Genomic DNA, 23,018 nt, shown 5'->3' on the forward strand with positions numbered 1-23,018 from the left:
TGGTAGGTGAGTGAATTGAGCAGTGTCTGAAGTTGGTGATCGAGGTGTAAGGATATGACATTTGAAGATGGAGAGCTGGATTTTAAAAGCTCACTATGTCGGGTGGGGGGTGGGGGGGTGTGGTGCCGGAAGATGGTTGGGGCAGAGATCACCACAGAGGCCAACTCCTGGAGGGCCCGGCCCGATCCTCCTGGTGGTGGCGAGGCTCCGTGATGGCTCCACCCCCACCCTCCTACCACTGGGCGAGAGAACCTGGATTTAAATATTTAAAATTGAGATGAATAACTTTAAATCAACTTACTTTGAACCTTCAAGTCCCACCGCAATCTTTGGCGTGGCGTGGCGGCCTGCAGTCCCGCGCCTTCAATTCTCCGTCTAGGGAAAGCAGGTGTGACACTGGTGGGGAGCGGGGAGGAGCTAAGATTTTTACTGTGGGCGGGTGGGGAATGGGGCCAAATAAGAATCATCAGTGTAGGAGATGATGGGAAGGGATGCACTTTCAACTTTGTGCAGTCTGTGGGGGGGAAGGTCAGAATTCAAAAGTGAGTGTTTTTGGGGGGGGAAGAGCAAAAACTTACTGTAATTTTTATTGGGGGTTTGGAAAGGGGTGATAAAATTTTATTTTGTAAATTTTTGGGGGGTTCACTTTAAAAATTCAAATTTGCCGGCTGCTCATTAAAAACAGCGGCAGCACTTACACACAGGCAGCTTACGCCATTGCTGGCGTCAGACAGCCCGTCCCCTCCACATGATTGGGGAGGTGCGGGTCGTCCCAGTCATTTAAATGAGCTGGGAGATTGCAGCAGCTCTAAGGCGTGCAGCCTGCGTGTGTGATCGCCAATTTTTGAGCTCGCCGCTGAGAGTGATGGCGGGCTCTTAAAATCCAGCCCGAATTCACTGATCTTGACCACTGGTGTGAGGTCATTAAACTTCTAGCAGTACTGCATCTAGGTCCTTGGGGCGAGACTGCCGGTATTGACTTCCGCAGTTATCTGCCTTCTCAGAATTTGACTGGAGGGCCTCCTGGCCCCTTGTCCACCTACACCAAGGCCTCCAGTGCTGCATCTGGGAGCTTAGAGCACTCTCTCTGCCCTGTCGGTGTTCCTCCTGCTTAGAATATCTTCCCCAGCCACTCCAGCACCCGCTACTGTTATAACGCGCCTACTGTAGGCCCATCCTGGCTTTAAGTAGTTTCTTTTGGGCCTCCTTATCTCGAGAGACAATGGATACGCGCCTGGAGGTGGTCAGTGGTTTGTGAAGCAGCGCCTGGAGTGGCTATAAAGGCCAATTCTGGAGTGGCAGGCTCTTCCACAGGTGCTGCAGAGAAATTTGTTTGTTGGGGCTGTTGCACAGTTGGCTCTCCCCTTGCGCCTCTGTACATGCGAGCTTTAAGTGATGCTAGCCTCACACTAACTTGGACCTCCTGCTGAGACGTGCAGCCACTCAACAATGCATTTAGTGCTGGGTTGCACACAGCTGTCATGTAAATAAGCAGGCAGCACAAAGTTTGTGTGCTGCCTGCATCAAAATGAAGGGGTGTGGTTAATTGCATGTTGCCATCCCTGCAACCATTTTTGGGTGCTATCCAATTTTGCCTCCTCACTCCTTCCAGTGGCAGAAGGATCAGTAACCAGAGGGCACAGACTTATGGTGATTGGCAAAAGAACCAAGTTCAACATGATGTAATTTTTTTTTACACAGTGAGTTGTTGTGATCAGAAATGCAATGTTTGAAAGGGTGGTAAACTAGGTTCAGTGATAACATTCAAAACAGAATTCGATAAATACTTGAAGGGAAAACATTTACAGAGCTGTGGGAAAAGGGGAGGGGAGTGGAATTAATTGTGTAGTTCTTATAAAGTCCTGACACAGGCACAGTGGGCCAAATAGCCTGTTTCTTCTGTGCTGTATCATTCTATGATTCTATGAATTCATGGTGTAGCAGAAATTTTTATTTTAAAAAGACAAACATACCTTGGCATGAAAGATATATGAAAAATTAAATTATGTATTACATTATCCTTACATGTTGTCATTTTTTAAAAACAAACATACTATGCTGTCTTTGTAGGTTCCAGGAGAAATTTGAGAAATGACCTCTTAGTGGCAGCAGATTCCATTACAAACACAATGTCCTCTTTGGTAAAAGAGTTGAATTCGGGTAAGTGATCGTAATCCGTAAGAATCCTATCTGTGGTATGGTATTCATATTACCCTGATACATTAATGTCATGAATAGCCTTGAAGAGAAGCCATTATCCTATTCTGATCACTTTTTCAACCTTCAAGCTAGTTTTTTAATGGTTTTGGTACCTGGACCCCTAAATCTCGCTATTAATCTATCCTCCCCAGCACTTCCCCACTTAGATTATGCTCCCATCTGCCATTCATGCATCCAAAGTGTACGACCTCATGCTTTATGTTAACTGAGTCGATCATTCCGCCTGCTTACTTAATCTCCTGATATCCTTTTTCAATTGTCTGCTGTCTCCACAGTTCATTTTACCTCCTTGCTCAGTATCATCTAGAACCTTGGATATATTCCTCTGTATTTTCTCATACAGGTCATTTTTTACATATGCTGAAAATCTTCAGCCCAACATTGGTTGCTGGGGACACACGCACTTGGAATAGGTTCTACTGTTGGCCCATAAAGGTGCCAACTAATAATTTTTCCTATCCTATTCCAGCTGATTCCTTTCTCATTTCTTCAAAGCTATTCTTAGTTAAATTCAAAACCTTTTCCGTGACCCTCCTTTCACCCTTCAAGCCTGATTTAATTTGTATTACAGTCGCTATTCCCAAGATGCTGTCTTACTAGCCAGTCTCTAGTTTGTTACTCATAACTTTATCAAGTATCACCAGGTCCCTTGTCAGGTTGACAACATGCTGCTTTGGAAAATCTAGAGTGCATTCAATAAATTGTTTCCTATATGTGTTACTATTTTTCTCCCAGTCCATATATACTAAAATCATTTGTTAATGACATTCTTCTTATCGGGAAGAATGTATACATACATTAAATCATCACAGTCTGGAGATCTTCCTGCACGTAGAGATTCCACCGATCTTGGTTACATTTAGATATCTGCTTCCACCACATGATTACATTAATACTATAGCTACCCGCACCCCATCTTTTTTTTTCTGTTTTCCCTGTCCTTTCTAAAATATCCTATAAATTTTCCTGATAAATTTCCCACCAATCTTGCCTGGGCTCCAGCAAAATGTCTAAAATTGCTTCCACATCATTGTCCTCCAGCTGAATTCATACTGCTTATTTCTCTTATTTTGTTTTGAATACTCAGTGCTGGTACAAAGACAACTTGTTTGATTAACTATTTTCCCTCTCTTAGCTTTTCCACTTGTTGGTCCCATTCCTGTTAATTTTTTCGCATCTTGTTTAATTGCTGTAAAGCCTTCTACCGCCACATGATTTTTTCCTCCCATTTCCCTCCCATGTTATCTGAGTCAATTTAGGTGAAGCCCATCCTGTCCTGCTTTTCCCACTCCAGAACTGGTCCTAAGACTCCTTAGATCTTCCCTTTTACACCATCTCTGAAGCCACTTACTTCCCAGGCCCAGACATAAATAATAAGCAGAGTGACTGAAGCCTTTGGAAAGATAAACCAAGAAAGGATCAATGTCTTAAAGGGAGGAGAGAAAAAGAGCAAATTACTAGGAGAATAAAAACATGATAGCTGATTGCTCTCCCAAGCAATTACTAGTGGTTAGTTGAGCCGTACAAAATAATAAGGCATGAAAAAAAGTACTGCAGATGCTGGAAATTTGAAATAAAAACAGAAAATGCCGGAAATACTTGGCAGGTCTGGCAGCATCTGTGAAGAGAGAAACAGAGTTAATGGGCTGGATTTTACTAGTCCTTTTGAGACAGTCTAGAAGGCGGGAAAGCTGAAAGTATTGGGTGGGGGGGGGGGATGGTGTTGGTGGGAGATGTTGGGAGGGGAGCCCAACATATTCCTGCTGCCATGGCATATTACCAGCAGCAGGAACCTTAGCGGCACAGCCACCCAATTGAGGCAATCATAGCCCATTTCAAGGCCATCTCACACCCCCGCTGGCATTTTACTGGTGACAGGAGTGACCACTGCCATGTGGGGAGACCACCAGGTAAACCCTGGCAGCCCCCCAGCTGGTTCCCGGTGTGGGGTGATTCTCTTTAATGGTCACTCTATGGCCCATGGATGGGCCCCCTGACAGCAATGGCTACCCCCGTGCCTAAGGCGACGTCGCTGGAATATGCCACCCCTCCACCCTCAATCGCCGGTGCCTGCCTGGCTACCTGGCCCTGGCTTACTCAACAAAACTTACCTTGTCTTCAAGGGAGCCTCAGCATGGAGGCACCCTCTTCCTCATTCTGTAGCCTCAGCAGTGGCCACTGCTAGCCATGGCACTGCCAGCAGTTGGTCTGCTGGTCTCTTCCTCAATTGGACGGCTGTCCCGGTGGTGGCCTGTTAATTGTCCGCCGCTGGTAAAATGGCACCCAAGCGTCCTGCTGGCATGAGGTCGGCTTCTGCTTTTGGTCCCAGCGGCGGGACTTCTTCGCCTTTTGAAAAATTCAGCCCTTTGTTTCTGGTCGGTGATCTTTTGCCAGAACAGAAATAATAAAGTCCTTGGTTTGATTCCTAGTCTGTGCTGAGTTAGTTGTTCTCTGCCTGGCAGTAGTGGTGCTACCATTGGCCTTAGTGCTAAAAGATTAGGGACAGGAGGCTAGGCAGAATTCCTACTCCCAAACTCTATCCAATGACTTCCCTTGGGGCAGAGTTTCTTGATCTTGTACCTGGCACTATTGGATCATGTGGGCACAGTGAAAACAGAAAATTGGATAGGGAGAAGTACACACCCCTAACGGAGCCTACCCAGTTTTCTGCCCATTCATTTAAATGCATGGAAAATTGGGCAGCCTCCCTTACAAGCATGCATTCCTGCCTGCCCAATGTTCCTTCATTTATTGTGCCTAGGTAATCCATGAGCCCTAGGCTTAGGAACTAGTAAATCTGCTCAAGTGTGTGCCAATATCAGTTGACAACACAATCAACTTGTGAATCCACAATAATTGAATAGCCTGCAGATATTCATGTACTGTGAGCTGTACTCCTGCGAGTTGGACATCTCCCAGTCTGTGTTCGATGCTCTCCCGCAACCTTCTGTCATGGATGACTTAGATGAAGAACCCATACCACTGGAGCTCGAGAAGGCCATAGACCGCCGAGCGAACAGAAGGGCACCGGGCAAGGACGGAATCCCAGCCGAACTGCTCAAGCATGGAAAGTCTCATTTATTGCCACACCTTTATGACATCCTTCTCTGCTAGAAAGTAGGAGATGCGTGATGCCAAAATCATCTCACTATACAAAAATAAAGGCAACAGAGGAGACTGTAACAACTGCAGGGGCATCTCACTCCTTAGCATCACGGGGAAGGCCCTTGCTTGGGCCATACTTAAAAGACTCCATTTACTTGCAGACTAAGTGTACCCAGAAGCACAGTGCAATTTCCGTGCCGGCAAATCTACTGTGGATTTGTTCTTCTCCATGTGCCAGCTGCAAGAGAAGTGTAGGGAACAGAGTATACCCCTTTAGCTTACTTTTGTAGATTTCACTAAGGCATTCGACACTAGCAGCAGAGCAGGGCTCTACAAGATTTTGGAAAAGATTGGCTGTCCACCGAAGCTCCTCAGTCTCATCCGCTCCTTCCATGACAACATGCACTGCACTGTACAGTTTGGTGGCTCCAGTTCCAACAGTTTTGGAATGAAGAATGGAGTGAAACAGGGTTGTGTCCTATCCTCCACTCTGTTTGACATCATCTTCTCCATGCTCCTGACCTTCACCTTCCCTGCACATCTGGAAGGGGTCTACATGCACACCGGGTCAGACAGCAAGCTCTACAATCTATCGAGGCTGAAAGCGAAGACAAAAACACATACGCCCTTATCAGAAAACTCCTGTACGCTGATTATGCTGCGCAAGTCAGTCACATGGAAACTCAGCTACAAAGACTCATGGACTATCTCTTCCATGCCTGTAACTTGTTCTCCTTGACTATAAACGTCAAGAAAACCATGGTCATGGGACAAGGTGTTGCATCTCTGCCCCTGATCACACTAAATAACACCACACTGGAATGGTTAGCAAATTCTGCTACCTTGGGTCCATGATGACAGACAATCTTTCCCTTGATGCAGAGCTCGATAATGATGATGATGCATAAAGAAAGCAGCTATCGCCTTTGGCCGACTTGTGAAATGCACATGGAATAACACCAAGCTGACCCTTAGGACCAAGCTCATGGTTTATAAAGCCTGTGTTCTCAGCACCTTGCTGTATGGCTGTGAAACATGGGTGACTTACAGCTACCAGGAAAAGAAGCTCAATAATTTCCATCTTTGCTGTCAGCGGCACATTATGGGTATATCCTGGCAGGACAAAATCGCAAATGTGGCAGTCCTCTCAAAGGCAGAGCTCCCAAATGTGTTGGCACTAATTAAACAGAGGCAACTTTGGTGGATCAAACACATCCGCAGGATGGAAAATGGTCGCATACCCAAGGACCTTCTGTATAGTGAGGTAGCCGGGGCCAGATGACCAGTGGGACACCCAAAGCTCCACTTCAAGGACGCTTGCAAGTGTGATGTGAAGGCCCTAAATGTCGACTATCGCATTTGGGAGTTGCTAGCTGGCGAAAGAGGGAAATGCTGACACATCCTATGGACTGGTGTGCACTACCACAACGACCAGTTGCTACAGCAGGTTGGCAACCGGCGCCAACATCAAAAACAACAACTCTCAGCACCACCTGGCAGCTTCATGTGCAGCACTTGTGGCAGAACCTGCCTCTCAAGGATTGGCCATCACAGCCATCAACAAAGGTGCACAAAGAGAAGACACCCCACCTAAATGGATTGTTTGCTGCGTGTCCATCATCTTTCATGATTGGAAGGATGCCAACCAACCATTCGTTTAGTACTGAGGGAGTGCTATGCTGTGAGTCTAATTTCATGTGGGATGTTAAACTGAGTTTCTTCCCTCTGCTCTCTCAGATTGAATTAAACGATCTACTTGAAGACAGGCAGGGGAGCTAACTTGGTATTCTGGTTAGTGATCATCCCTCCTACAACAACCAAAGCAAATGATTTGGTCATTTATCTCTCTGCTATTGATGGAACCTTGGCCAGGTTTTTATCCAGGCGACGGAGGTCTCGACCACCAGCAAAAGCGCCAGAGAGAGCCTGCGTTGCCTCCTGTGGGGAAGGCCTCCAAGATCAAGTGCCAATTAGGCACTTAAGTGGACAGCAACAGGCCTTCCCTGGGATCAAGGACTCTGGAGGCGGAAGTCCCGCCTGCTGAGAGCTGTCGGCCAATCAGAAGCTGGCAGCTCTTTAATTGAGCAGCGCCACCACGGAGGCGGTGGCTGCTGCCAGTAGAACAAACACCCAAGGACTTGGAACCAGGCCACAAGTAAGTCAGGGTGGGAGGGGTTGCAAGGGAGGGGGTGTCGGGGGTTGGCAGCATGGGCGGGGATGGCTCTCAGTGGGCCTCCCCTTCCAGATGCCGGTTCCCTCGTTCAGGCACTGCGCCTTTTAACAAGCAACCCCCATCCGCCAGAGCTGGCAAGCAACCTGCACAGTTTTTCTTGCTGTGCTCCCTGTGCAGCGACAGACGCGCCTGCCACTGGGCTAATTCTGATGGCAGCAGGATGAGGCCCTTTAATTAGGCATTAATTATCCAATTTAGGGGCTCAATTCGGTCGCAAGGCGGGTAGTCCGTTCACAGGTCCCCCCAGACACCATCCTGCCCAATCATATGCTTGTCCCATCTGCAAACGCAACATGGGGGAGAGTATAAAATTCCACCACCCCACCCCCAGTATGTAATTTGGTTACCTCCATTCTTTCTTTTGGGCCTCCTTATCTCGAGAGACAATGGATACGCGCCTGGAGGTGGTCAGTGGTTTGTGAAGCAGCGCCTGGAGTGGCTATAAAGGCCAATTCTAGAGTGACAGACTCTTCCACAGGTGCTGCAGAGAAATTTGTTTGTCGGGGCTGTTGCACAGTTGGCTCTCCCCTTGCGCCTCTGTCTTTTTTCCTGCCAACTACTAAGTCTCTTCGACTCGCCACATTTTAGCCCTGTCTTTATGTAAATTACATAATTACCTCCATTACAGTAGTGACTATACTCTAAAGTACTTTATTGTCTGTTAAGTGCTTTGGGGACATCCTGAGGATGTGAAAAATGCTGCAGAAATGCAAATCTCTCTTTGTGAATAATAGGCGTTTGAATAAGTTACACCAGCAAGAAGTTAACACTGTCAAGGAAATGTAAGGAAAAAAATTGCTGAGAGGAAAATATAGAACTGCTGACTACCTCATGTGCTGTTTTGAATCATTATAAATTTCACCAGCAATCAGTACCTTTGTTTGATTCTCCACAAAGCGAGCATCCAGTAAAAACGCACTTCCATTCACACTGCTACAAAAATATAATCAATTTATATTTCAGCTTTTATATGATGAAGACATATTGACACATTGTTTAGTGGCTTTTTTAAGTCCAGCATGTGATATTCATGAATTAAGATTCATCACGTTCATAAAGCAGTATCAATATTTTAATAACTAAGTTGAGTTCCTTAATTGTTCAGTATCGTCACTTTAAACCATTTTAAACCAAGGGATAATGTGAATAACTATGGGCTGGATTTTAAGAGCCCGTCGTTGCTACTGGCAGCAAGCTCAAAAAATGGCAGCCCATCTCGCCAGGCGGCTCATTTAAATAGCAGGGGCGGCTTGCACCCACCGCCCCCTTCCAAATCACGTGGATGGGGCGGGCTGTCCGTCCCGAGCAATGGTGTCAGCTGCCTGTGCGCTGGCGCCATTTTAAAGGGCAGCAGGCGCTTGCTGGCAAATTTGAATTTTTAAAGTGAACCTCCCCAAAATTTACAAAGTAAAATTGTAATGCCCATTTCCCACCCCCAGTAAAAATGACAGTAAGGATTTGCCCTTTCCCCGCCACAAAACACTTAACTTTGAATTCTGACCTTGCCCCCCCCCCCCCCCCCACCCGACTGCACAAAGTTGAAAGTTCACCCCTTCGCACCATCCCCTACACTGATGATGCTTATTTGACCCCATCCCCCTCTCCCACCACGCACTGAAAATCCTAACTCCTCCCTCCCCACCAGTGTCACACCTGCTTTCCCCAGATGGGGAATTGAAGGCGCGGGAGTGCCGGCAGCTGCGCTCAAGATCGCAGCAGGACCAGAAGATTACTGGTAAGTATATTTAAATGAATTCATTTAGGACCCTTGCCGTGGCCAGGAAGAACAGGCCGGGTTCTCCCAGCGTCAGCCTCCGAGGCAGGCCTCTGCTGGAACAATCTTCTGGCCCCCCCGCCACAGAGTCTGACGTTGTGGGCTTGGTAAAATCCAGCCCTATATTTCTGTAGCTGTCATTGATGCCATAACCACATTTGGTGACGGTGTGTGCTTTGTGGAGGGAATTTCACAGATTATTTTTCCCTTTCCTCTTAGAAGGAGTCACTATCTCAAGATATTCTATACACTATCCTAGTTGATGATAATGCTCAAGCACATCCACTCAGGGTATCTGAGTTTGAATGTCAAGCCAGAATGGGAATTCAGAACCAGACACAAGAGTGTCGTGTTCTGAGTTATAAAGTTGTTCATGTCCTTTATTTCTACTAAATGTAGGTGATTATGTATTCCAATGAGTTTGTATGGATTTATTTGTCTTTCCTTATAATTGAATGTGAGTACTGTAGACTGAAAGAAAATAAAGATTAAATAATAGTATCAAGCAAGTGTGTGCCAAGTGACATCCCTCCAGGAATGCGTTTCTGAACCATCTAAAAATATTGCAACAGTAAGATTTTCCATGTTCTCCAGAGTGTGCTATAAATAAGCACATTCAGTGCATCCTACAGCTTGTCCATATTATGTTCTGTAATGCTCAACATTATCTTTGAGAAAGTGAAGTAGCATGAAAATTGATAGAATGCCTAACATAAGACTTCTGTGCAGTGAGAATAATCAGGAATACCAACTGATATTGCATGTTTTTTTTTCTAGAATCTAGTTCATATATTGAGGCATTAGGTGATATGGGACAAAGGTGGGTATGCCAAATTTGGTCGGAGATCAGACACGATCTCACTGAATGGCAGGAAAAGCTTGAAGGGCTAAATATGGCCTACTCCCGGTCCTATGTTCATATGGGACTTCTCCTTGGCTTTACTAATTAAAGAACATACGAATTAGGAGCAGGAGTAGGCCATTTGGCCCCTCGAGCCTGCTCCGCCATTCAATAAGTTCATGTCTGATCTGTTTGTGTTAACAAATCTCAGTTAGGGAAGCTATAATTGGCCTCAGTGTCCCAGATTTTGAAGGGTAAATCATCTAGTATTCCTGCTTCTGATCACTATCCAATAACCTCATAAAAATGCATGCATGAGAATGGCCCACAAGTGAAACTTCTACTGCAGCCATCCCACCAGGTAAACCCGTCGGGAAGCCTGCGAGGCTCAATAAGGTAACTTGTAAAAATAAATTTGCTTAGAGCAGACAGAAGAGGCATGAGTGCTCCTCCAAGCCTGACGAGGAAAGTCCAGGCCTCTGCTGTCCCAGATTCTCCCACTTCTCCCTCGATGCCTCTTTCCACTGAAATAGCCTTGCAGCTGACTGGCAAAATTCAAATGAGAGCCAGCAGCTAAAATCTTTCTGGCCTCCGACTAACACTCCAACAGGGGATTGCTGTCCCTTTCTTCTGGCTTCCTGGGAGACCTTGAAAATGGCAGCGGAAGGCATCTGGATATTCTCAGGTGGGAACCTCAGTGGCACGGCCACCCACCAACTGGAGGCGGGTGGCCTATTAAGCCAATTAATTGGCTAATTACCGGTTGCTTCCCCCCACCCCCTGGCATTTTACCAGTATTGGGAGGGACCACCGCCGCATGGGGAGACCACCATGTAAACAGTAGAAGCCTCACAGCGGGTCCCTGCGGAGACCCTCCTTTATGGCTGCTCCATGGCCCATGGTGGAGACCTCCCAGTATCAATGGCCACCCCCGCAGCTATGGTGTGCCACTGGAAGGTGCATCCCTCCGATACCTGGCCCCAGCAGATTAAATTTTAAAATGTTCCTGGTTTTTGAGGGAGCCTCAACATGGAGGTGTCCTCTTCTTTCTGCAGTCTCAGCAGCAGCCACCTCTATCGGTGATGGTGCTGAGCTGCCAGCCCTCTGATTGAGCTGGCAGCTTCAGGAGGTGGGCCACCTTCCTCAGTTAGACTGCGGTCCTGGCGATGGCCTCTTAACTGGCCGAAGGTAAAATGCTGCCCAGATCCCGGCTGCAGGACATCCTACCCTTAGATAGAAAACAGGCCACAGTTTCAAAATGCCAGTGGTGTGTTGTATTTTCGAGTGCTGGCACTTTGAACAACCTTACAATGAAGACAGCATGGTAGCTCACAGGAAAGCAAGCTGTTACTTGCATGGTGCAGTTTATCTGGTTGCTAATGACCATTGAAAGAGTGGAATTCTTTGATGTTGACACAGCATGTGGCACTGAACAAAGGAGCTAGTAGGACTGCATGGTGCAATATATAGCACCTGACCTTCAATATTCCTGCCACTGTGTAAAGTTGAAGTGTCTTGCCATGCTGCTGACTGTCCGTGGGAAAGGAAGGCTTGCATTTATATTGCGCCTTTTATGACAGCTGGCTGTCATAGCTTTACCATCAATGAGGTACTTTTGAAGTGTAGTCACTGTTGTGTAATGTAGAAAACTCTGCAGCCAATTTGCACACAGCAAGCTCCCAATCAAACAGCTATGTGATAATTACCAAGATAATCTGTTTTTGTGATGTCGATTGATGGATAAATATTGCCCAGGACACTAGGGCACCCCTGCTCTTCTTCAAAATATCATCATGAGATTTTTTATGTTTACCTGAGAGGGCAGACGGGGTCACAGTTTAATGTCCTATCTGAAAGACAGCACCTCTGACAGTGCATCTGTCTCTCCGTACTGTACTGGAGTGTCCGCTTTGACTTTTGTGCTCAAGTCTCTGGAATGGGACTTACCCAAAACCTTCTCGCTCAGAGGTGAGAGTACTACCAACTGAACCACATGGGGAAGGAATTGAAATGGTTTGATTTAGAAAACAATGGCCGGAATTTTACGGTCCCCAAACGAACGGACTGATGGCCGGGGTAGGGGGGGTGTAAAATTGTGTGGGAGGTGGGTGGGTGCCATTACCAACCCTCTCCTGCCCCCGCTGCAATTTTATGCAGGGCAGCAGCAGCGAGAAATGGCCCGCCCACCCGGCCCAGGCCAACCAAGGCTCTTAAGTGGCCAATTAACTGCCACTTAATAGCCGCCTCCCGCCACCGCAGGTACTTTACCCTCAGCGGCCGGACGGCAAAAGCCTCAAGAACCCCACCTTGTAAAACCAGGCGGCCTTCTTGTGGGCTCAGGGGGCCCTCCTGTTCGAGCACCCTGTGCCCCACGGAGGGCCACCCCTGAAGCCCCAACCAACCCCAGCGCACAACACTCCTCTTCCCTGCCCCTAACCAACACCCCTTGCATCGCCAGGGCCCGGCCAATTGTCCCTGGCGAGGCCCTAAAAACTTACTTGTCTTCTGGGGCTGTCCTTCACCTTGCTTGCTGGGTGTAGTCCCCGGTGCACTGCTGGGACTAAGAGCTGCTGGCCCGCTGATTTTCTGGCAGCTCCATTAAGCGGGACTTACTGCCTTGAGGAGGTGTAAGTCCCGCCTAAGACCAATTAAGGGCCTGGGGAGCGAAAAATCCCGGCCTGGCTCCCCAAGCCCGGCGGAGGCATGCTCACCACTGAAGATTCGGCTGGTGGGTGGGGCCTCCCACCCAGCGAAAAATTCCAGCCCATGTGTCTGTGACTCACCTAATGCATCTATGTGCAGCTGATTAACTAATGTTAGCAATGTTCTTTGTAAGATCCTAGAATAATTGCAGATAAATTAAGGACTGACAAAGATTGTCTGGAAGTTGGGTTGCAGAATACCTGCATCATGTAAAAAAGAAAGCTCATTTCCCTCGGATTTGTAATGTTTCCTACATTTTAGTGGAGTCTGATGTAACACCATGGCACAACTCCGTGCCAGTTTCCTTTCTGGAGCAAAACCCACTCAAGCACTGCTCAATTGAAAGTTGGAGATAGGACTGCCTCTGCCTGCATATTGTAGTATGAGGGACAGCAGGTGTGTGCTGTGCACTAGCCAACTGTTTGATCAATCTAGCATCTTTTTATACCTCCTTTCCCTCTTCCAAAAAGCAAAGAAGGCGGCACAGTGGCGCAGTGGTTAGCACCGCAGCCTCACAGCTCCAGCGACCCGGGTTCAATTCTGGGTACTGCCTGTGTGGAGTTTGCAAGTTCTCCCTGTGTCTGCGTGGGTTCCCTCCGGGTGCTCCGGTTTCCTCACACAAGCCAAAAGACTTGCAGGTTGATAGGTAAATTGGCAATTATAAATTGCCCCTAGTATAGGTAGGTGGTAGGGAAATATAGGGACAGGTAAGGATGTAGTAGGAATATGGGATTAGTGTAGGATTAGTATAAATGTGTGGTTAATGGTCGGCACAGACTCGGTGGGCCGAAGGGCCTGTTTCACTGCTGTATCTCTAAATCTAAAAAAAAAGAGAATTCTCAATGGGAAAACCCATTGTTTACTGTGCAAAACAGTGGCAGAGAAATGACAATTGCACAGCAAATGGCAATGTAGGCAGATGGGGAAAGCATTTGCAACAGCAAAAATATTTTCAAAAATGTGCAAAAATCAAGATGGATTATCCATACGGCACTTTTGACAAGATCCTTTCGTGTTTCTGAGAGATGAAAAGAATTGCTGGTGTTGATATTGTATGTAATGTTTATATGCATAAATTTTGGTGCTTGGGAAGCAAATCACTTCTGATGCAGTAAGGGCACAGATTTTGTAGGATGCTGTGCTGCACCAAGTCACTTTCCTTAAAGATCAATCCTGGGTCTTAAGCGCTTCATCTTCTATTATGTTGTAAAGATAATAAAATTATATCCATATTGATAAATGATGCAGTCTTCTTTATCTCGTGCTATGTAAGGTTGGGCCTTAATAACTTGGTGCAATAGAAGTGCATCCCATCTCATAACCTTTATATATGTACACAGGAGATCTGAACTATTTTCTTCACTGCTAATAGAAGTTTTGCTTTCAATCCAGCAGAGGCTGGCAGTGAGACAGAGAGCAATGTGGACTCAGATTTTGGTCGAGCTCATTTAGATGACATAGTTCTTTCACCAACTTCTGAGAAGGCCTTTCTAGCTCAGATCAATGCCAGAAATCCTAGCTATGTACACAGTGCTGCTGCAACTGGAACAATTCGAAGTGAAATGTAAGTATGAATAATGAGTACCTTTTTTTCAACCTGTGTTGAAAGCAAATTTGAAAAGTTCGGCACATGGATGTTCAAATTTCTGCCAGAAGGATAAATGTTTCTGTGAGGTACTTTAAACTGTTTTTCTTGCATTAAGTATTTCATGTATCAGCCTTATTTTCGACAACATGCATTTATATGGCATCTTTACTGTAGTAAAACATCGCAATACAAGCTGATAAACAGAAAAGAGAGGCTGCGTACTCCAAACTTTCAGACAGGAACAGCCATGCCTGTTGATAAGCAGCAGCTATATCTGCACAGGTAAATGGAGTACTACAAATACAGAGGTTTAACGATCATTGTAAGAGCACATATTTGGCTATGAGAAAGTTCTGACTTTCCTTTTGGTATCCCAGTACCAATTTAGGAATATAAATGTAAAAGGAGCTAATATATTAAGAGGCAAAGATGCCACCACAGGTACTTATGGTTTCCTTCTTTGTAAGTGTTACAGAAGATGGTGAATCTTATGTCAGAACTGATGATGAAAGTTACGAAAATGAATCTGTCCATCAACTTGAACATGAGTTGAAGCTGGAGGAATACCTGAAGCAAAAACTACAAGATGAGAGCTATCAGGTGAGATAGGACAGTATGTACAATAATTGATGCCTATGATCTGCTGCATGCCACATTTTGTGGCAGCCAATTTGGTGAGAGAAAGTGAGGTGCCACTAGTAAGCTTCACTTAAACAGAATAATTATTAAAATAAGGTCACTAAATTTCAGGTCTGTGGGAAAGGCTCCACCCATAGCACATCTCACCCTTAAAAATAGGCACATGTGACCTGGTCTATACAAGTTGCCTTCTTAAAGGGAGTTGAGAGCTTCTGCTACTGGTTTGCATTTTGGACAATATTTTGCTCTATGTGTTACTTCGTTTTCTGGAGTAGACTGCTATGTTTGCATTTTAAGTGGGTGTGGGGTTCCTGTTAATTCTTTGCTTCACTATTCATTGGTCACAGCTGGAGGAACCTGTTGCAGAAAATGAAGTTAAGTATCTGTAAAACTTCACTGACAATTTGGAACTCACCAACAAAAATATGTTCACAAAGGTGGAAATCAATCAAAAAGGAAATCAATCCCTTCTTTAACAAATATACCTGTCCTTTGAATTCTTTACATGTTCTAGTCAGCCAAAGTGAAGCTGCCAATTTATGCATCCTAAATTTAAAGACTGGCAAAGAACTTGGTTCTGGAATCTTTTTAGCCTGGTATTCAGTGAAAAAACACTAATTTATAGCAGTGAAACAATGGACCTGAATTTCCCAGATGTCCTTTTGCTGTGCTGTCATGACTTTGCTGGAAGTTTAACAGGGTTTGCTGAAGTTGCGGCACACAATAGCAGAAAATCTGATGAACTTTAGGGCCTATGTTTAACTGCATTGCTTGAAAATCGGAAGTCTTGGCATTTTATGGTTTTATTTATATAGTCTCCACAAAATAGGTCTATGGGATGTTACAAGTAACTGGAAGACCTTTGTATTAGGGACCTGAAATCTCATTCAGTTCTTCGCTGTGGGAGAGCTATCCAAATTTGGAATCATTCTGACAATATGTGTTTTGCCTGAAACCAGAAATTGTTAATATTATTTAGAGTTACTTCTATAATAGAATTTAAGTTTGGTTAAAATGGTGCTGATTGATTGTTTGATCCTTGGTAGAAATAGTGCTGACATACATTATGTACCAGTGGCCAGTACTATGGTGCAACATCTACACACCTATGTGCACAAGAAACCAATGTGAAAGCATTCAGCATTTAGAGCCTGTGCACCGTTGTGCCGTAGGCTCATTAAATACCTGATTTTCATACAAATAAGGAGAAGCCCTTTAGTATACTGGTCAGTTCTCTAGCTAGATGCTTCAGTTGACTTTAATTTTTTTAATTTAGTGATGCAGCACTGAAACAGGCCCTTCAACCCACCAAGTCTGTGCCGACCAACAACCACCCATTTATACTAACCCTACAGTAATCCCATATTCCCTGCCACCTACCTACACTAGGGGCAATTTACAACAGCCAATTTACCTATCACCTGCAACCTGCAAGTCTTTGGCAGTGGGAGGAAACCGGAGCACCCGGCGAAAACCCACACGGTCACAGGGAGAACTTGCAAACTCCGCAGAGGCAGTACCCAGAATCGAACCTGGGTCCCTGGAGCTGTGAGGCTGCGGTGCTAACCACTGCGCCACTTTGCTCTTAAAGATACGCTGCTGTTTTTTGTATACCTGTTTGCAAGTCACTGGGGTCATTTCCACCTTCACTGCTAGGACAGTAATCTGGTAGAGTGGACCACCCAGCCACTCTGAAATAAAAATTGGGTAGATTCTACACCAATCAAATGGGCTGTCTACTCCAACAGATTACTGCTGAAAGTGAAAATACTCCCATTGATTCTCTGCTATATTCTGTTATAAAAGTTCATGCAACCTTCTTTAAAGATTCATAAAGCTGTACTTTATCTGTAGTCCATGCTGATGTGTCCAGTGAACAGTGTTAGAGTGCAGATTTTTGAGGAGCTACAGGTATGGCTATGGACATTCTCTACTTGCAGGTTCTGGAGGAGCCATGCATATTTCAGATCCTACATTTTCTCAATCAAAGCTTTATCTTCATTGTTAAAGTAGATTGAATGGGAAATGTGCTAAACTGAAAGATGGTTAACTTTTCAAAATAAACTCTTATTCTACTTCCTATTTGATTTCAAACAGTATCCCTGTAGGAGCAGAAGTTTAAATCAATATCTACGCTAGATATTTTAAATTTTCTTTTAACTTACTTCCAGTCTTACTGCCTCACCCATGTTTGCAATGTGTAGAGCTTACTGCTATATACTATACCACATATTCTTTTTCCTTTTCACCACATGTCTTATTTGAAGTTTCAGATTTTATTTGCACATCCCACCTTTAAAAACACCATTATTATTATTTTGAGTGGTCACATTACTTACTCTTTGGGCTATCTCTCTTTCTCCTTATTTTATCTGCTATTTACAGGTCAGTTTGCAGGGGTGAACAGACTCTTCTGTGTCCTGCGTAAGTAATTTTTATCTATCATTGTTACATCGGCTCTCACTGCTGGCTTTCTATTGCAGATTTTCTAAAAACAGTACTATTTCTGGTAAGACACCATACCAAATTTGCTGAGAAACTACAGCATGACAGAGTCTTACACAGAATAGATCATCCCATCTCAAGTATTTGTATTATTTCAATCCTTATTGCTTCTCAACACCTTCCTTACAATTATATTGTTACTGTTGTTCACTAAGAGTTAATGCAAGCTTTTGGCCACCTGCCCTAATATTATGTGACTTGGTGTCAAATTTTGTTTGATAAAGCCCATGTGTAGCACCATGGGGCGTTATTACAATGAAAGTGTTATATAAGTGCAATTCGTTGTTGAATGTGTCCAACCTATGCGTATCTTGGTGAATTGTATTTATTTTGTTCCTGGTCACAAGATGTAGTTGAATGGTGCATGAAAGGGCCCGTGCCCAACTAATTTACTACCAGTCGCTCACAAGAAAAAATCTTTCCAAATGAAATTTGTGTGTAAAGCTTGGATTTTCCTTTCAATTACTATCCATTTTCATAAATGTTTTGTGTGTTAAACTGAGCAAAATTGTGCAGTAAGTTCAATCACCCAAAATTCCGTCCCAAAAGATTGCATTGGAATTTTCCTCTTCAAAATCTGCAGATTCTCCTTTAACACCCAAGTCTGCCCAGGCATACTTTATAAAGTCAGGTGAGTATGAGCAACATTCCCATTGCATTTTCCTCGCCTTCTACCCCTAACCAACCCCAATTATTACTGCCATTTCAAAAGTGACAGTATAAGCAGCACAACAGTATCATAGAGGCAGGATACTACATTGATCAGGCCTTTTTGTTACTGGAGTTAAATATTGATGTTACTTTGTCTGTATTTCAGTTTTATCTGTTTGGTGATCTGGATGTTTTTTTCCTGCAATGTCGTTAGCTGTTCAAAGAATACAGTTTTGGATTGGGGACATGGATTTTCCAATGGGGAGGAGGATGTGGATATGGAAAAGGCTATTGGAGCAATCACAGGAGATGTTTGTTTTCTATATGTAAATACCCACTCAAAAATAAAAGCAAAATACTGCAGATGCTGGAAATCTGAAATTAAAACAAGAAATGCTGGAACCACTCAGCAGGTCTGGCAGCATCTGTGAAAAGAGAAGCAGAGTTAACGTTTCGGGTCAGCGACCCTTCTTCGGAACCCACTCAATGTGGTTTACAGACCAAAAAAGTCTGTCTTGTCTTCTGTACTGTCACTGCCTCAGAGGGCTTCAATTTGCTCCCAAAGACAAACGAAGCTATGTCAGCTGCTGGCTGAAAACCAGCAGCCCACTTCCACCAGGAGAAGAGTATTATATATACCAGTCAAAGTTACTGCTATCTTTGTAACTGCATCCTTCCAAACAGTATCTCATGACCTATGCCATATTAGTTAGGCAGCAGCTCACCATTGCAGAAGGAAAGTCACTGACACTCTTTTCCAGTGGGCTGTGTAGTTGTATTTCCTTCTGAATGGAACCAGATAAGCAAAGTCAGTGAGCTTTCCAATTTTCAGACTGCTAGCTAGGGTTCCCACAGCTGTAAGGAGCAATTGATGAAAACATATGACATTTAAAGCCTTACATAAGACCCCCCTCAATTTTTTTAAAGACAAAATTCTACATTACTGTTGCCATCATCCAACTCTTAAAAAGTTATAAGTCTATAAAATAATGAACTCAGAACTCTGTGTGGTTAAGCCATGTTTACTTTCCAGAACAACAGTCACCAAAAGGTGGTAACAAATCTATACATCCCATCTATAACTACTTCTTACCACTGTGTCTACCCTTTGTGACTGCTAACTGACTTCTTTTAGCTCCTATTCTTCTAGAACGTGCTCCCTGGATGAAACAAAAGTTGAGTGGCGTGTGGGTGGGTAACTTTCCATGGAAACTTAAAGGCCTGAGTTTTTTAGTGAAGCGGCTGTCCCAGAGCAGCCTTTCTCCTGGAGTGCATGACCCATGTCTGATGCTCCCTCATTTGCAAGCATTGGAGGGGGTCCTAAGGAAGCAGGCTCATTGCCACTGTCCGGAGAGACATCAACAATTGTAACTGCTTATGACAACCCATTGAGTGAGGCGGGCTTTAAAGTGTTGTTGGTCAGTATCATTACAGACCAAATAGTCACACTCAGGTCTTAGAAATCCTGTGAAAGTGTCATGTTCATACTGATCCTCAAACCTTCTAATGCCAAGAGTATTAGCCACCACTCCAGAAGTTATCGACGTCCTTAGAAGCTCTTCCTGGCACTTGTTGCCACAGAAATCTCCTAGAACATCATTCTTTCCATGGTGTTCTGCAAGCTTTGGGAATCATCCTGTAATGTGTTTCAGAAGCAGATAGTGGACTCTACCCACTTGTCCATTCTTAACCATATGTATAGAAACTATTTCCACTATCTGTATGGAGGTACAGAGGTGAGTGATATCTCTATCATTTGTGTAGCTTGTGCTTTGGAACCAGTGCCTGGCTACCCCCTTTCTATGCTGTGTGGTAGTTCTAGGTATGATAGATGATGCACACACTGCTTCAGAATCGTGCCTCCATCAGGCCTGAACCTCTTTCTTGAAAGTCTTTGCTTCAAGTACGTTGCTAGTAAAACATCTATAAGTATGATATATAAGTGATTCTCATAGCCCTTCCTGCTCCTCCTGCAACCCCTGAGACTACTGCTTTCTCAGTGATTGTGCTCCAGGTTTCCAGAAATATATTTAAAATGCTGCAGTAGCACGAGTTTCCTCTCAGCAATGAAAATTAATGAAAAGTGATACTAACACTCGTAACCTGCACACATACCTAATTAGAGAACCCAGATGAAAAAACAGCAGTTAGCAGCTGAGTCACGTGGGTAGTGGAGGTCCTGCCCTGTTGCTAACCTGTTAAATCCAGGACTAAATAATGTTCAAGACTGGGACTCAACCTCTAATTTATGATTCGGTAGAACTGCTCTGCTGCTACTCAACTAGTCACCAAGTCAAGTCCTATCTTGTGATCAAACTTTTAGTCATCTGACCTATTATCTCTGTGGCTCAGTGACTTTTGTTGTATAATGCTCTTGTGAAGCACCTCAGGATGTTTTATTACTTTAAAGGCACTATATAAATATAAGTTGTTGTTGTTCTCTCAGCATTCACTGGAAAAGGAACTGATAGTATGTCAACAGACTCTGACTTTCAAAACAGTTTAAAAATTACTTTTAATCTAAAGGCTGTAATTTTACACCCCCTGCCCTGCCCCGCAACTGGGTGGGAGGTGGGAGGGATGTAAAATCAGCGGGGGCACTGTGCCCATCGCCTACTCATCTCTGCTGGTATTTTACCAGTGGCGGGGGAGGTGGTGGGTGGCCCGCTCGTCCTTTGGTTAATTGAAGCCATTAAGTGGCCTCACTTTCCACCCCACCAGCCTACACATCCAAAGGATCATCCTCCGCCATTTCCACCACGTCCAGTATGATGCTACCACCAAACACATCTTTCCCTCCCCTCCCCTGTCAGCATTCTGAAGTAATCGTTCCCTTTGCGACACCCCATCATTTTACACTCAATCATCAGCAAAGCGATGAAACGTGTTATTGACAGTACTAGCAAGCTTGCTAGCAATAACCTGCTCCTTGATGCTCATTTTGGGTTCCGTCTGGGCCACTCGGCTCCAGCCTTGGTCCAAACATGGACAAAAGAGCTCAATTGCAGAGGTGAGGTGAGAGTGACTGCCCTTGACATCAAGGCAGCATTTCACTGAGTGTGGCACCAAGCAGCCTCAGCAAAATTTAATACAATGGGAATCAGGTTGGAGTCATACCTAGCCCAAAGAAAGAAGGTTGTGGTTGTTAGAGGCCAATCATCTCAGCTCCAGGACATTGCTGCAGGTGTTCTTCAAGGTAGTGTCCTTGGCCCAACCATCTTCAGCTGTTTCATCAATCACCTTCCCTCCAACATACGGTCAGAAGTGGAGATGCTCACTGATGATTGCACAGTATTCCGTACCATTGCAATCTCTCAGATACTGAAGCAGTCTGTGCCGCATGCAGCAAAACCTGGACAACATTCAGGCTTGAGGCTGATAAGTGGCAAGTAACATTTGCGTCACACCAGTGCCAGGCAATGACCATCTCCAACAAGAGAGCATCTAACCATCTCCCCTTGACATTCAACAGCATTACCATCGCTGAATCCCCTAGCCATCAACAGCCTGGGGGTCGCCATTGACCAGAAATTGAACTGGACCAGCCATATAAATACTGCGGCTGAAACAGTAGATCAGAGGCTGGGAATTCTGCGGCGAGTAACTCTCCTCCTGACTTCCCAAAGACTGTCCACTGCCTGCAAGGCACAAGTCAGGAGTGTGATGGAATACTCTCCACTTGCCTAAATGAGTGCAGCTCCAACAACAGTCAAGAAGCTCAACACTATCCAAGACAAAGCAGGCCACTTGATCGGCACTCCATTCAGCACCTTAAACATTCACTCCTTCCACCACCAGCACATAGTGGCAGCAGTGCTTGCCATCTACAAGATGCACTGTAGCAACTCACCGAGGCTCCTTCGACAGCATCTTTCAAACCCACAACCTCTACCCCCTAGAAAAACAAGGGCAGCAGGCGCATGGGAACACCACCACCTGCAAGTTCCTCAACAAGTCACACACCATCCTGACTTGTAACTATATTGCCATTCCTACAATGTCACTGGGTCAAAATCCTGGAACTCTCTTCCTACAACACCATGGGTGTACTTAGACCAGATGGACTGCAGCGGTTCAAGAAGGCGGCTCATCTCCACCTTCTCAAAGGCAATTCGGGATGTGCAATAAATGCTGGCCTTTCCAGTGACACCCACATCCACAAATGAATTTAAAAAAAGGTCAGAGCTTGTGGTGTCAGAGGACATGTAGCAGAATAGATAGGAAGCTGGCTACAAAGCAGAAAGTAGGGGTTAAGGGTAGCTACTCAGACTGGCAAAAGGTGGAAAATGGTGTTCCACAAGGATCGGTGCTGGGACCACTGTTGTTCACACTTACGTAAACAATTTACACAAGGGAATTGGAAATATAAGAGGGGAGTAGAGTTAATAATGAGGAAGGCTGTGACAAAATACCACAAGGTATTAAACTGTAAATGGCAGATGATTTTCAATATAGATAAGTGTGATGTGGTGCATTTTGATAGGAAGAATAAGGAGCTCATATACTCCTTGGAAAATAAGAGTCTAAATGGAATAGAGGGACAAAGGGATCTCATGGTCCAGATACACAAATCACTAAAAATGACACAGGGTAATAAGGCCATTAAAAAAAAAAGCAAACCAAGCATTGGAGTTTATTTCTAGAGGGATAGAATTGAAAAGCAGAGAAGTTACTTTAAATTTGTATAGGGCCTTTGTTAGATCACAATTACAGTTCTTTGCACAGTTCTGGGCTGAATTTTGAAATCCCAGTTTATGCA

At 44.8% G+C, this 23,018-nt stretch overlaps 1 protein-coding gene across 8 annotated transcripts in view; it reads left to right on the forward strand.

The window, feature by feature from the left end:
• dtna (dystrobrevin, alpha) overlaps positions 1-23,018 on the forward strand; it is a 437,687-nt gene that overhangs the window by 394,851 nt on the left and 19,818 nt on the right. For 4 of the 8 annotated variants that reach the window (XM_068031788.1, XM_068031787.1, XM_068031794.1 and 1 more), the window contains 3 exons: positions 2,071-2,160; positions 14,269-14,440; positions 14,932-15,064. In XM_068031788.1, coding sequence (XP_067887889.1) covers positions 2,071-2,160; positions 14,269-14,440; positions 14,932-15,064 — 395 coding nt within the window. Of the gene's footprint in view, positions 1-2,070; positions 2,161-14,268; positions 14,441-14,931; positions 15,065-17,488; positions 17,528-23,018 lie in introns of all 8 variants that reach the window. The other 4 variants (XM_068031793.1, XM_068031796.1, XM_068031792.1 and 1 more) reach the window with 3 other exon arrangements.

Source organism: Heterodontus francisci, chromosome 5 (assembly GCF_036365525.1).
Source record: "Heterodontus francisci isolate sHetFra1 chromosome 5, sHetFra1.hap1, whole genome shotgun sequence".
In the NCBI taxonomy this organism is placed as follows: Eukaryota; Metazoa; Chordata; class Chondrichthyes; order Heterodontiformes; family Heterodontidae; genus Heterodontus; species Heterodontus francisci.